Here is an 11,848-nt window from a genome sequence, read left to right on the forward strand (position 1 = left end):
CTAAATTGCTTCTTAGTGTCCCAAACAGTGGAAATTTGATGGATTAGCCATGGCGAATGTGTGGGGTTACGGGGTAGGGGAGGAGAGGGCCTTGGTAAGATACTCTGCCAGAGAGTTGGTGCAGACTAGATGGGCTGAATGGCCCCTTCTGCACTGTCGGGATTTTATGATTCTATATCCTTCCTCAGGTATGGTGCCCAGAATTGAATACAGCACTCCAGCCTGACCAAGGTTCGATGTAACTGAAACAATACTCAACTCCAATGGCAACGGAGATCACAGTGAGCTCCATGGAGCATCTCATTGCAGATTTTTATTGGCCGAGAATATCAACGGATGTGGAGCACAGGCAAAAACATGGAGTGAAATGTACATCAGCCCAAACATCTAATTGAATGGTGGAACAGGAATGAGGGGCTGAATGGCCTTCTCCTGTGTCTATTTTCCTAAAGACCTGTGGATTCTAGGTTTGAATTATTATCCAGTCAACATATTCTGTACTTCAACCCTGCGCCAAAGCAACCTCAGATATCTTGCTCTGGCTCTGAAACCAACCAATGTTTTCATCATATCTCCTGGTCATAAATGTGATGATCTTGGTGTGGAGGGGCTGGCTGGCGGGGATTGGTGTTTCTCTCTGAGGTTTTTAAAATTTAATTTGTGGGATGGGGCCATTGCTGGCTTAGTCAGCATTCATTGTCTATCCCTAATGGCCCTTGAGAAAGTGGTAGTGTGCTGCCTTCTTGCCATTGGGACAGAGTTCTGTACACCACATGGACTGCAGTGGCTGAAGAAGGCAGCTCACCACTAGCTATTCAAGGCCTTTTAAAAAGTTCTTTCATAGGATCTGAGCGTCAGCATTTATTGCCCCTAATTGCCCTTGAAATGAGTGGCTTGCTAGTGTCATTCCAGTGGTCAATTAAAAGTCAACCACACTATTATGGTTGCCAAGCCAGACAAGGAGGGCATATTACTGTGAATCAGATGGGTTTTAACGACAATCATCTTTTAATTCAGAGTTTTAAAAAAAATTCAGATTTCACCATCTGCTGTGGTGGGATTTGAACCTGGATCCCCAGAGCATTATTCTGCACCTTTAGATGACTAATCCAGTGAGAATACCACTAGGCCACTACTTCTCTTTTGAAATCCAAATACACTACATCTACTGCTTCCTTTTTATCCACCCTGCTTGTTACATCCTCAAAGAACTTTGATAAATTTGTCAGGCACGGCTTCCCTCATATTAAACCATGTTGACTCTGTCTGATTGTATTGTGATTTTCTAAATGTCCTGTTGCTGCTCCTTTAATAATTTATTCCGGTATTTTCCCAATGACAGACGTCAGACTAACTGGCCTATCATTTCCTGCTTTCTGTCTCCCCCTTTTCTTGAACAGGGTCATTATGTTATCAGTTTTCCAATTCATTGGGATCTTGCCAGAACCTAAGAAATTTTGAGAAGTTAGGACTATTTCTTCCACTTTCTCTGCAGGGTTGGGGGGAGAACAAAGGGAAGGGTGATAGGGCAGAAAGCAAGGGGAGATTAAACGACAAATGAAATGATGGCGCAAAGCAACGGGAATTGGTAACAAGATGAAAGAAACACAAAAATGGGTCCAGAAGAGTTAGATGTGCTTGCAGCAGAGTAACAGAGAAGGAGATGGAAGTAAGGGAAATCTGACAAGCAGTTTCTGTGTTCCATGAATGTGATGGAGATAGATAGGGGAACTCCAAGTGTCTGGACTTCCTTGCCAGCTGTCAGCCGATAGGGATACATTCAGTTAGGTAATGAAAGCATTGTCATTGACAATCATAAGCACTGCTTTCCCACTGCAGCTAATAGAATCCATCGAATAGAATCATTGAATCCCTACAGTGCAGAAGGAGGTCATTCAGCCCATCGAGCTTGCACCGCCACCAATCCCACCCAGGCCCTACTTTGTAACCCTGTATATCTCCCTGACACTAAGGGGCAATTTAGCATGACTTATCCATTTAACCTGCACATCTTTGGAGTGTGGGAGGAAACCGGAGCACCCGGAGGAAACCCCCGCAGACACAGGGAGAACGTGCAAACTCCACACAGACAGAGACCCGAAGCCGGAATTGAACCTGGGTCCTCCTTCTCGCTGTGCTAACCATCTCATTATACTTGAGTTCCAAGAACGACACAATGTATGCTTGCTAGGTCTAAGAATCTGGAAATCTGAAATAAAAACAGAAAAATCACGATAAAATTTAGGCGGCATCCGTCCGACCAACAGATTTAATGTTTCAGGTTGCTGATCTTCCATCTCAACTGAAACTTACAGAATACTGAAAGGCCTGGACAGAGTGGACATGGAGACGATGTTTCCATTAGTCGGAGAGACTAGGATCTGAGGGTGCAGTCTCAGAGTAAAGGGATGACCCTTTAGAACTGAGATGAGGAGGAATTTCTTCAGCCAGCGGGTAGTGAATCTGTGGAATTCATTGCCACAGAAGACTGTGGAGGCCAGGTCATTGAGTATATTTAAGACAGATATATATAGGTTCTTGATTGGTAAAGGGATCAAAAGTTACAGGGAAAAGACGGGAGAATGGAGTTGAGAAACTTATCAGCCATGATCGAATGGCGGAACAGATTCGATGGGCCAAATGGCCCAATTCTGTTCCTATACCTTATTGTCTAAATCAGAAATTTAATAGTTCATGGACAAGTGTTGCATTTGGTGTATTTTAAAGTTTCTAATTCTATCTCTTAAATCTAAAAGCAAATTCTGCAAAGTTACAGATCGCTTAATCTCTCCCAATGAATTTCAGTCAGAAAAATGAATGGATAGGAACTATTATTTGAGTCTCGGGTTGTGCGGGGGGGGGGCGGATTTGAAGCCGGACCGCCTCAAAGGTCAAACATCGCCAGGGATTGTTTCCGGTTATCAGGCAATAAGAAGGGCGCGTGGGCCTACTTCCGGTCTCTCGAGCGCGCAGTGAGAATGGTGAGTGAGGGAGGCAGCGGGGAAGCCCGGGGGGACAATCCGTCTCCATCCTCTCCCGGCCGGCCCATTCACACCAGGCCGCCGCTGGGGATTGACTCTGCACTCCTCCAGCTGCTGTCCCGCGCCGCTATCCCGGGCTCTGGCCGTTGAAAATGAAGTTAGGAGAAGGATGTAGGCCATTTGTCGCCCCGTCGCTGCAGCTGACGCCTGCACTCGAGCCTCGGGGCCTGAGTGCGGCCTAGTGCCTTCTGGCAGGCAGAGATCAGCATAGAGCGGTGAAGATGCTGGGGTTGTGCCCCTTTCTGGGCTTATGTGACTGACTGGTGATCCTAGTTTCCCCAGGCTGGAGGCAGTGCTCAGTGTCTTGGGGCAGGTTTGCTCTGATGTCCTCACTGTCTGCCCTTCACTTACCAATTCCCTCGCCGTCTTCCCCATGTTGATGCATTGCAGCCTAACAGCACTATCCCAAACGAAAACACACAATGCTGGAAATACTCGGTGCCAGGCAGTATCTGTAGAGAAGGGAGCAGGAGTTAACCCTTCAGTTTTGACAGAAGATCTCACACCTGAGATACTAACACAGCTACTGCCTAGCCAGACTGTTTCCAGCATTTTCTGTTCATATTAAGATTTCCAGCATTTGCCTTATTTTGCTTTGGTGACAAGATTCTAAACCTGGTTACTTTTGTACAGATCTTAATCAGTCTGGAGAGCACAATAGGAATCGACCATTCAGCCCATTTCTTTCTTTTATTGGTTAAGGGCCTAGATTTTCCTCCTTTCAATTGATAGTTTTTGTCATGCTCATTAAGAGTTGAAGTCCATAATAGGGATGTTATAACATAGCCCAACTTGTCAGTGTGGAGGGCATGTTGGGGATACTATGATCATGAAAAACACCGGTTCAACTAGCATCTGAAGGAGCCTTCACTCGGGTACCTAATAAAGCATGTACTCGTCTCTTGACACTTCACACAACATTGTTAAAAGTACAGGAGTGTGGGTGGAAGTTTCATGTTTGTGTTCCTGGCCACTTCTAATGTACAAATTATTTCAAAAGCAAATACATTGACTCACCCCCACAGTCCTCTGCCCCCAAGTCTATTATAAAATTAAAATTATGCACAGAGCATCCATCAAATATATTGGTTATATGTAAACTGACATCAATTCAGTCGCATTCACACTGCACAGGTTAGACCACATCAGCCAGTTTTAAATGAAGCATGAGAAGATGTTTCAGGTCACTGGCACAACACCAAAATAATAATGCGATTAAAGCTCATTCACCTGAAATATCTCTCTCTGCACAGGCATTGCCTGAATTGTCGAATACTTCAAGTATTTTCTGTTAACTAGAAAGTAGTTTGGGTATAAATATATATGCTGTTATACTACAGCCATCATTTGTAGCATCAATGCAATTAAGGGACCAACCTAGATGGCTATATGATCAAGAAAGGGATAGATTAATATGCTAATAGGGTTAGATGAAATAGTTATGTATAGCATAAGCACTGGCATGAAACAGGTTGAATGGCCTGTCTGTGCAGCCCATTCTATGGTAGTTCTGTTTGTCCAACGCCGGCAGCTCCACATCAAGTTCTATGTTTGCGCAGCGTACTCCAGGGAGAAGCACCATAAATGTGTTGCTGGGAGAGCTGTGATTGGCTGGAGTCTTTGTCACTTCCTTTGTTCCTGTGCTGTTCATGTTAAGAGTTTTAAGATGTTAACAGCTGTTTGTTTTCATCTGGCTTGACTTGGCCTTCAGGTTGGATTAGCTGGAGTTAATCGCTCTCCCACTCCTGTTCCCTAAAACACCAGTAGCGATGGGAGGACATGAAGAGATTGGATCATTCAGAAACAGTTTGGTGAGACTTTCAGTAATTCATTGCCTTTATCCTTCTCTTTCAGACGAAGGGAACATCGTCATTTGGTAAGAGGCGGAACAAGACCCACACTCTTTGCCGGCGATGTGGGGCTAAAGCATTTCACCTGCAGAAATCAACCTGCGGTAAATGTGCCTACCCTGCCAAGAGAAAGAGGAAGTGTAAGTGTCTCCACATTGAGTAGAACTGAGTGGGGGTAGCCATGGCCCAAAGGACTTAACAACCTTGATACAAATGTGTTGTCTTCGTGACTCTTGTTGGATTGTAATTCTAGTACCATGGCGTGAAAGTTGTCTGTCTTTGAGCATGAGCCGTGGCGCTGAGTGTTGGCCAGTTCTTTGTATATTCCTGCAGTTTGAGTCTATCCTGGTCGTCCGAAATGCTTCAACAGGAATCCCTGGAGTAGGAGCCTGCGAGGTTTAAACAGATTTTGCTGTTTACTTTGGATTATAAAGTGTCAGTGAGTCCGTCTACACCTTGCATCTGTTGAGCCGTTAGGCAATGGGTGCAGTATCTACAAAGCTTTCATAACAGCTGATACAAACTAGTTGTACTTAATTGAGCCTTTGGGTAGTGTTAAAGGTTTATGTAAGGTGGTGTGGTTGACTATCAGGTAAAGGTAGGATTTGGTTCATTTGTGATGTCCTTTGTTCAATTGCTGAAGTTTGCTACATTTCACCTGGTAGCTATAATTAGATGTTTGGGTTGAGGATCAGTAGAACATTACAGCGCAATACAGGCCCTTCGGCCCTCGATGTTGCGCCGACCTGTGAAACCAATCTAAAGCCCATCTAACCTACCATTTGAATGCTCTTAATGTTGACGAGTCCACTACTGCTGCCGGCAGGGCATTCCACGCCCTTACTACTCTTGAGTAAAGAACCTACCTCTAACATCTGTCCTATATCTCTCACCCCTCAATTTAAATGGCTGACATCTTTTCCAAAATGAGATGTGAGGAGGGGATGGTTTGAAATTAGTGCTTGCAGTAACCCATTGATAGCTTTGTTGCTTTAGAAGTCGAGCATCTGAAATGTTTGATGTCATTGATAAAATAGTTGGAGCAGACAGATCATTTTGCCATTCAAATTCATGCAGGTATTTTTCTGCAAATGAATCATTTGGTCTGATTTCACTCTTAATGGCATCCTAAACCCTCAATCTTTCCCAATCAACAACCTAATCACCTTTTAAAGGAACTTGTGTGCTCTGCTTCAGCAATGGGTACACACTCATTACCAATCACTGCAAAAACATTCTTTGTAATTATCTTCCATTTGTGCCTGGTAATTTGACCAGTCAAAGCAAAGTGTCGCTGTTTGACTTGTAGTCCTTCAGGAATTTGAAAATCTCAATTAGGTCAACCTTCATTCTAACTCCTCCTGGGTCACATCTCACTGTTTCTGCTGCTTTTAATTGTTTGACATCTGGAGTAAGCTTTGTAACTGCTGCTTGGTTATGTGGACCTGGTGGATTGGGACATCTCAGGCTGGATAATTCCGCTGCTTGGACTTGTTTGATTTGAAAGCTGGCACTTCTGACCTTTCTGACTTTTCTGCAGATAACTGGAGTGCTAAGGCCAAAAGGAGAAACACAACTGGTACAGGCCGCATGAGGCACCTGAAGGTGGTGTACCGTCGATTCAGGTACGGAATGCAGTGACAGTGAGAAGCTACTCATAATGATCATGGGAGCAGTGTAAATGTGCTTGATCACTGAACCAGTGTGTTATGATCAAAAGTCTACTTTTCCATCAGATGAAAGATAGAAAATTGTAACAGGCTGTTAGAAAGCTCTGTTAGGATATATCCCTGGGAGGAAGGAGGTAGTGTTGGAGTTGGTGCATCTCCTGGGTGTTGTGCGGTGAGTGGGGGGCTGTATCTAGAAGAGGAAATGTGGTAAATTGGATCAGCAAGGTTGCTGATGATACAAAGATTGGAGATGTAGTGGACAGTAAGGAAGGTTTTCAAAGCTTGCAGAGGGATTTGGACCAACTAGAAAAATGGGCTGAAAAATGGCAAGTGGAATTTAACGCAGACAAGTGTGAGATATTGCACTTTGGAAGGACAAACCAAAGTAGAACGTACAGGGTAAATGGTAGGACTCTGAAGAGTGCGGTTGAACAGAGGGGTCTGGGAATACAGGTACAGAATTCCCTAAAAGTGACGTCACAGGTGGATAGGGTTGTAAAGAGTGCCTTTGGTACATTGGCCTTTATAAATTGGAGTATCGAGTATAAAAGTTGGAGTGTTATGGTAAGGTTATATAAGGCATTGGTGAGGCCGAATTTAAGAGTATTGTGTACAGTTTTGGTCACCTAGTTACAGGAAGGATGTAAATAAGGTTGAAAGAGTGCAGAGAAAGTTCACAAGGATGTTGCCGGGTCTTGAGAAGCCGAGTTGGAGAGAGAGATTGAATAGGTTGGGACTTTATTCCCTGGAGCGTAGAAGATTGAGGGGAGATTTGATAGAGGTGTATAAGATTTTGATGGGTATAGATAGAGTGAATGCAAGCAGGCTTTTTCCACTGAGGCTAGGGGAGAAAAAAACCAGAGGGCGGCATGGGTTAAGGGTGAAAGGAGAAAAGTTTAAAGGGAATATTAGGGGGGGCTTCTTCATGCAGAGAGTGGTGGGAGTGTGGAATGAGCTGCTGGATAAAGTGGTAAATGTTTTTAACATTTAAGAAAAACTTGGACAGGTACATGGAAGAGAGGGGTGTGGAGGGATATGGTCCAGATGCAGGTCAGTGGGACTAGGCAAAAAAATGGTTCGGCACAGACAAGAAGGGCCAAAAGGCCTGTTTCTGAGCTGTAATTTTCTATGGTTCTAGGAGATGTTGGGGGCAGGGTAGATCTAGTTGGGGTGTGTATCTGGGAAGGGGCTACGTGTCGGGGTGTGTACCCAGGAAGAGGCAGTGTGTTGGGGGGGTGGTGGTCCCGGGAAGGTGCAGTGTGTTGGGGGGGTGTACCTGGGAAGGTGCAGTGTGTTGGGGGGGTGTACCTGGGAAGGTGCAGTGTGTTGGGGGGGTGTACCTGGGAAGGGGCAGTGTTTGATTTGATTTATTATTGTCACATGTATTAGTGTATAGTGAAAAGTGTCGTTTCTTGCACGCTATACAGACAAAGCATACCTTTCATAGAGAAGGAAACGAGAGAGTGCAGAATGTCATGTTATAGTCGTAGCTAGAATGGTATATCTTGGTGTGGCTGGGTCAAAGCATTGACTCCATTCTCTGAAATCTAGTTTGAATCTAGCCCACTGTTGCATTTTCAGTATCCCAAATCAAATGAGTTTGGACACTTCTGGAATTCTGGAAGTATTTAGAATAAGCTCTACCTCCTGCTGCCAATCAGAAAGGTTACAGGAACAATTGTGCATGTGCCTATACTGCAGACACTAGTGCACGCACAATTAGAATCATAGAATCCCTACAGTGCAGATGGAGGCCATTGGGTCCACCAAGCCTGCACCTGCAATAATCCCACCGAGACATCACCGAGTGTTTACCTGCTATTCTCCCTGACACTAAGGGGCAATTTGCATGGCCAATCAACCTAACCTGCATATCTTTGTTTGGAGTTTGGCATCAATTTCACTGCAACACAGCCTTTAGAATATGTTTTAAGGCCATGGAACAGGAGGAATATATTGCAATGCTTCTTCTGATTTGACTTGGGGAATGGCCTGGAGAGGGGGCACAAAATCAACCAAAATGCCTCGAGCAACGTAGCTGTGATTAAAATTGTGAGTGTTATGAGTGCAGACAGGCTGTTTGGAAACTCGTATCTAATACTTGTGTGTTTCCTGTTTTTTAAATGTTATTCCCTCTCGTCACATTTTGTCAATTTTTCCATTCTAAATTCCTGTGTCAATATTCAGAATGGAACTCTGTAAACGTGGCATGTGGTGATTGCTCTCAATGATGGTGCTGTGGTCTTGGTTTGGTGTTTTCTACCATCTCCTCTTAAAGTTGTGTTTATAATATAAAATCCATATTGTTAGCATGCATGGAATTGGAGTCAAATTTAATCTTCAAGTGACCAAGTTAGAAAGTAGGTTATAATTGGATCAGGCTGTGCTTTTACCCCATTTTAAAGCCCCTATTATTGATATACTTTCATACAAAATACTTTTGGTTAAAGGCGGAAGAACGTTGCACCTATCAGGTCCTTGGCATGTTCCAAAGTGCCGCGATGCAAAAACTGGGGCAATTTGGGAGGCTTAGGGGTTTCCTGGCAGTAGAGGCGATGGAGCTTGGAGATATAAAACTAACACCAGTGCGGCTATTGGTTGGAGGGCTTCATTTCAGCATCGATCCAGGTGGATTGCATCTGCATGTATTAACGAGTGATGGAAGAGACACTATTGTGAAAATATAAAATAAATTAGTGGAAGGAACGGTGCCAGGGGACCAGTGGACAGATGGTGTTAGTCTTATAATGAAAAAAGATAGGACTAGAACAAGCAGTGGTCAATTTAGCCCAGTTGAGCTATTTCTGTTGTTCAATGAGTTCATGGCTGATCTGTGACCTAACTCCATAAATCTGCAGTTGTGCTGAATTCTTTCATACCTTTGATTCACAAAAATCTATCAATATCCGTTTAAAAGGTAACAATTGATCTGACATCTGTTGCAGTTATAGAAACATAGAAAACTACAGCACAAAACAGGCCCTTCGGCCCCACAAGTTGTGCCGAACATATCCCTACCTTTTAGGCCTACCTATAACCCTCCATCCTATTAAGTCCCATGTACTCATCCAGGAGTCTCTTAAAAGTCCCTATTGAGTTTGCCTCCACCACCACTGACGGCAGCCGATTCCACTCGCCCACTACCCTCTGTGTGAAAAACTTCCCCCTAACATTTCCCCTGTACCTACCCCCCAGCACCTTAAACCTGTGTCCTCTCGTAGCAGCCATTTCCACCCTGGGAAAAAGCCTCTGAGAGTCCACCCGAGGTTGGAGGGTGAAAGTTATGCAGTGCTGGAGGAAACTATTGATTGTCCTGAGAAGCCTGGCTCTAATTTTTAGACTACGGCACTTCATGCTGTATTCCCCAACAGTGAAATTAGTTTCTCTCTTACCTGTTCTCTGCAATATCTTAACCTTGATCAAATCACATCGTAACCATCTAAATTCTAATTCATCATTAGTTTTTTAAAATATCTCCTCGTAATTTAACCCTTGGAATCCAGGTATCACTCTGGTTAATCCACTCTGCACTCTTTCCAAGGCCAGTATTTCCTTCCTGAGATGTGGTGCCCAGCCCAGAACTGCTCACAATATTGCAGGTGTGATCTATCCAGGGATTTGAATCGCTGAATTGTGATTTGTATGCTAGTCCCCGAGATGTAAAAGTCAGCATTCCATGAGCATTTTTGATTATTTTCTGTATTTGTTAATTGCAGCTTAATGATCTTTATACCTGGAAATTTCTTTGGACCTCCAATGTTTAGTTTTTCATGTATAGTGTGCCCTGTTCTATTCTTCGGTCCAAATTAGATGACCTTACATTAGCCTATATTCTAATTCATTTGCCACAGTTTTGTTCATGCACTTCATCTATTAATACCTTCATAATTTTATACTTCCATCTACACTGCTTACAATACCATCTATCTTTGTCATCAGCAAGATAGAATTAGCAGCTTTCAGTCTCATCAACTAAGTTATTAATACATGATGAATGGGTGAGATGGAGGCACAGATCCTTGCAAGGCACCAATAGTCACATCTGACCAATTCGAATACCTGACAACCCCTCCTCTGTACGGCCATTCTGCTAACTTTCTCGCCAGGACAATAAGTTGCCTTCAATTCCATGAGCTTCAACTTTAGCTAGCAATCGGTTCTGAGCAACTAAATCAAGTATCTTATGCAAGTTCATATAAATATTATCCATAGACATTCCTCTGTCCACTACTTTGAGTTTTTTTATTTGAAAATGTGACTAATCAGGTTTGTCAAAATTACTCAGAACTGTAGACTTTCGCTTAGTGGCAGGAAAAATAATGGAATCTTTACTCACCTTATGAGAGGATGATTGAGGAAAAGTTAAGCTGCATTTGGTCACAGACTAGATACAATGATTCCTGCAGAAGAGTAAAGTGGTGCTGTGGGTTTAAGAGAATGTAGTAATGTGATTAATGCATAAGACGTCTATGGAGAGAATTTGTTTTTATTTAAAGTTTATTTATTTATTAGTCACAAGTAGGCTTATATTAACGTTGCAATGAAGTTACTGTGAAAATCCCCTAGTTTCCATACTTGGGGCCTGTTCAGGTACACTGAGGGAGAATTTAGCATGGCTAATGCACCGAACCAGCACACCGTTGGGACTATAGGAGGAAACCCACGCAGACACGGGAAGAAAGTGCAAACTCAACACAGACAGTGACCCAAGCCGGGAATTGAACCTGGGTCCTTGGCGCTGAGAGGCAGCAATGCTAACCACTGTGCCACCGTGAGAGCTCTGTCTGTTGAGATTGTTCAGGTGCTTTCAGGGAGGCACGCTGGGAACTCGACTTGCATTTGTTTGAAATCTTTGCTATTGATTATTACGCTGCCCTTACCGCTTCCCTGTTGTCTTGTTTGCAGGAACGGATTCCGTGAAGGGACCACCCCGAAGCCCAGGCGTTCCACAATGGCTTCCTCCAGCACTGCATAAAGTACCAGTGTACCTACACAACAAATAAAGCTATGGTTTGGAAACATTTCCATGCCTTCCTCTGTTTGGTTTGTGTGTCCAGGCTCCTCCCACATCTGTTTAAAAAGTCCAACCTAACACCAAATAATCTTGATCAGTGTTTGACATCTGCGGGGGGCGGGATTCTCCCAGCGCAGTGGACTGGGAGGCCATTTATTAATGCCCTGGGAGGGCAGCACGGTAGCACAGTGGTTAGCACTGCTGCTTCACAGCTCCAGGGTCCCGGGTTCGATTCCCGGCTCGGGTCACTGTCTGTGTGGAGTTTGCACATTC

General features: G+C 43.9%; 1 protein-coding gene across 1 annotated transcript; it reads left to right on the top strand.

The window, feature by feature from the left end:
• The first annotated feature begins 2,888 nt into the window (after positions 1 to 2,888).
• On the top strand, positions 2,889 to 11,584 carry rpl37 (ribosomal protein L37). The gene is made up of 4 exons (XM_078198167.1): positions 2,889 to 2,981; positions 4,896 to 5,031; positions 6,432 to 6,516; positions 11,467 to 11,584. The coding sequence occupies exons 1-4, from the start codon at positions 2,979 to 2,981 to the stop codon at positions 11,534 to 11,536; spliced, it is 294 nt and encodes a 97-aa protein (XP_078054293.1). The 5' UTR covers positions 2,889 to 2,978; the 3' UTR covers positions 11,537 to 11,584.
• The last annotated feature ends 264 nt before the right edge of the window (positions 11,585 to 11,848 follow it).

This window comes from Mustelus asterias, chromosome 26 (genome assembly GCF_964213995.1).
Source record: "Mustelus asterias chromosome 26, sMusAst1.hap1.1, whole genome shotgun sequence".
Classification (NCBI taxonomy): domain Eukaryota; kingdom Metazoa; phylum Chordata; class Chondrichthyes; order Carcharhiniformes; family Triakidae; genus Mustelus; species Mustelus asterias.

Bases quoted from the DNA above. Each gene is read 5' to 3' on its own strand.
- rpl37 (XM_078198167.1), top strand. The intron at 5,032-6,431 runs GTAAGTGTCTCC...ACTTTTCTGCAG, and splicing joins TGCCAAGAGAAAGAGGAAGT to ATAACTGGAGTGCTAAGGCC. The intron at 6,517-11,466 runs GTACGGAATGCA...TCTTGTTTGCAG, and splicing joins GTGGTGTACCGTCGATTCAG to GAACGGATTCCGTGAAGGGA.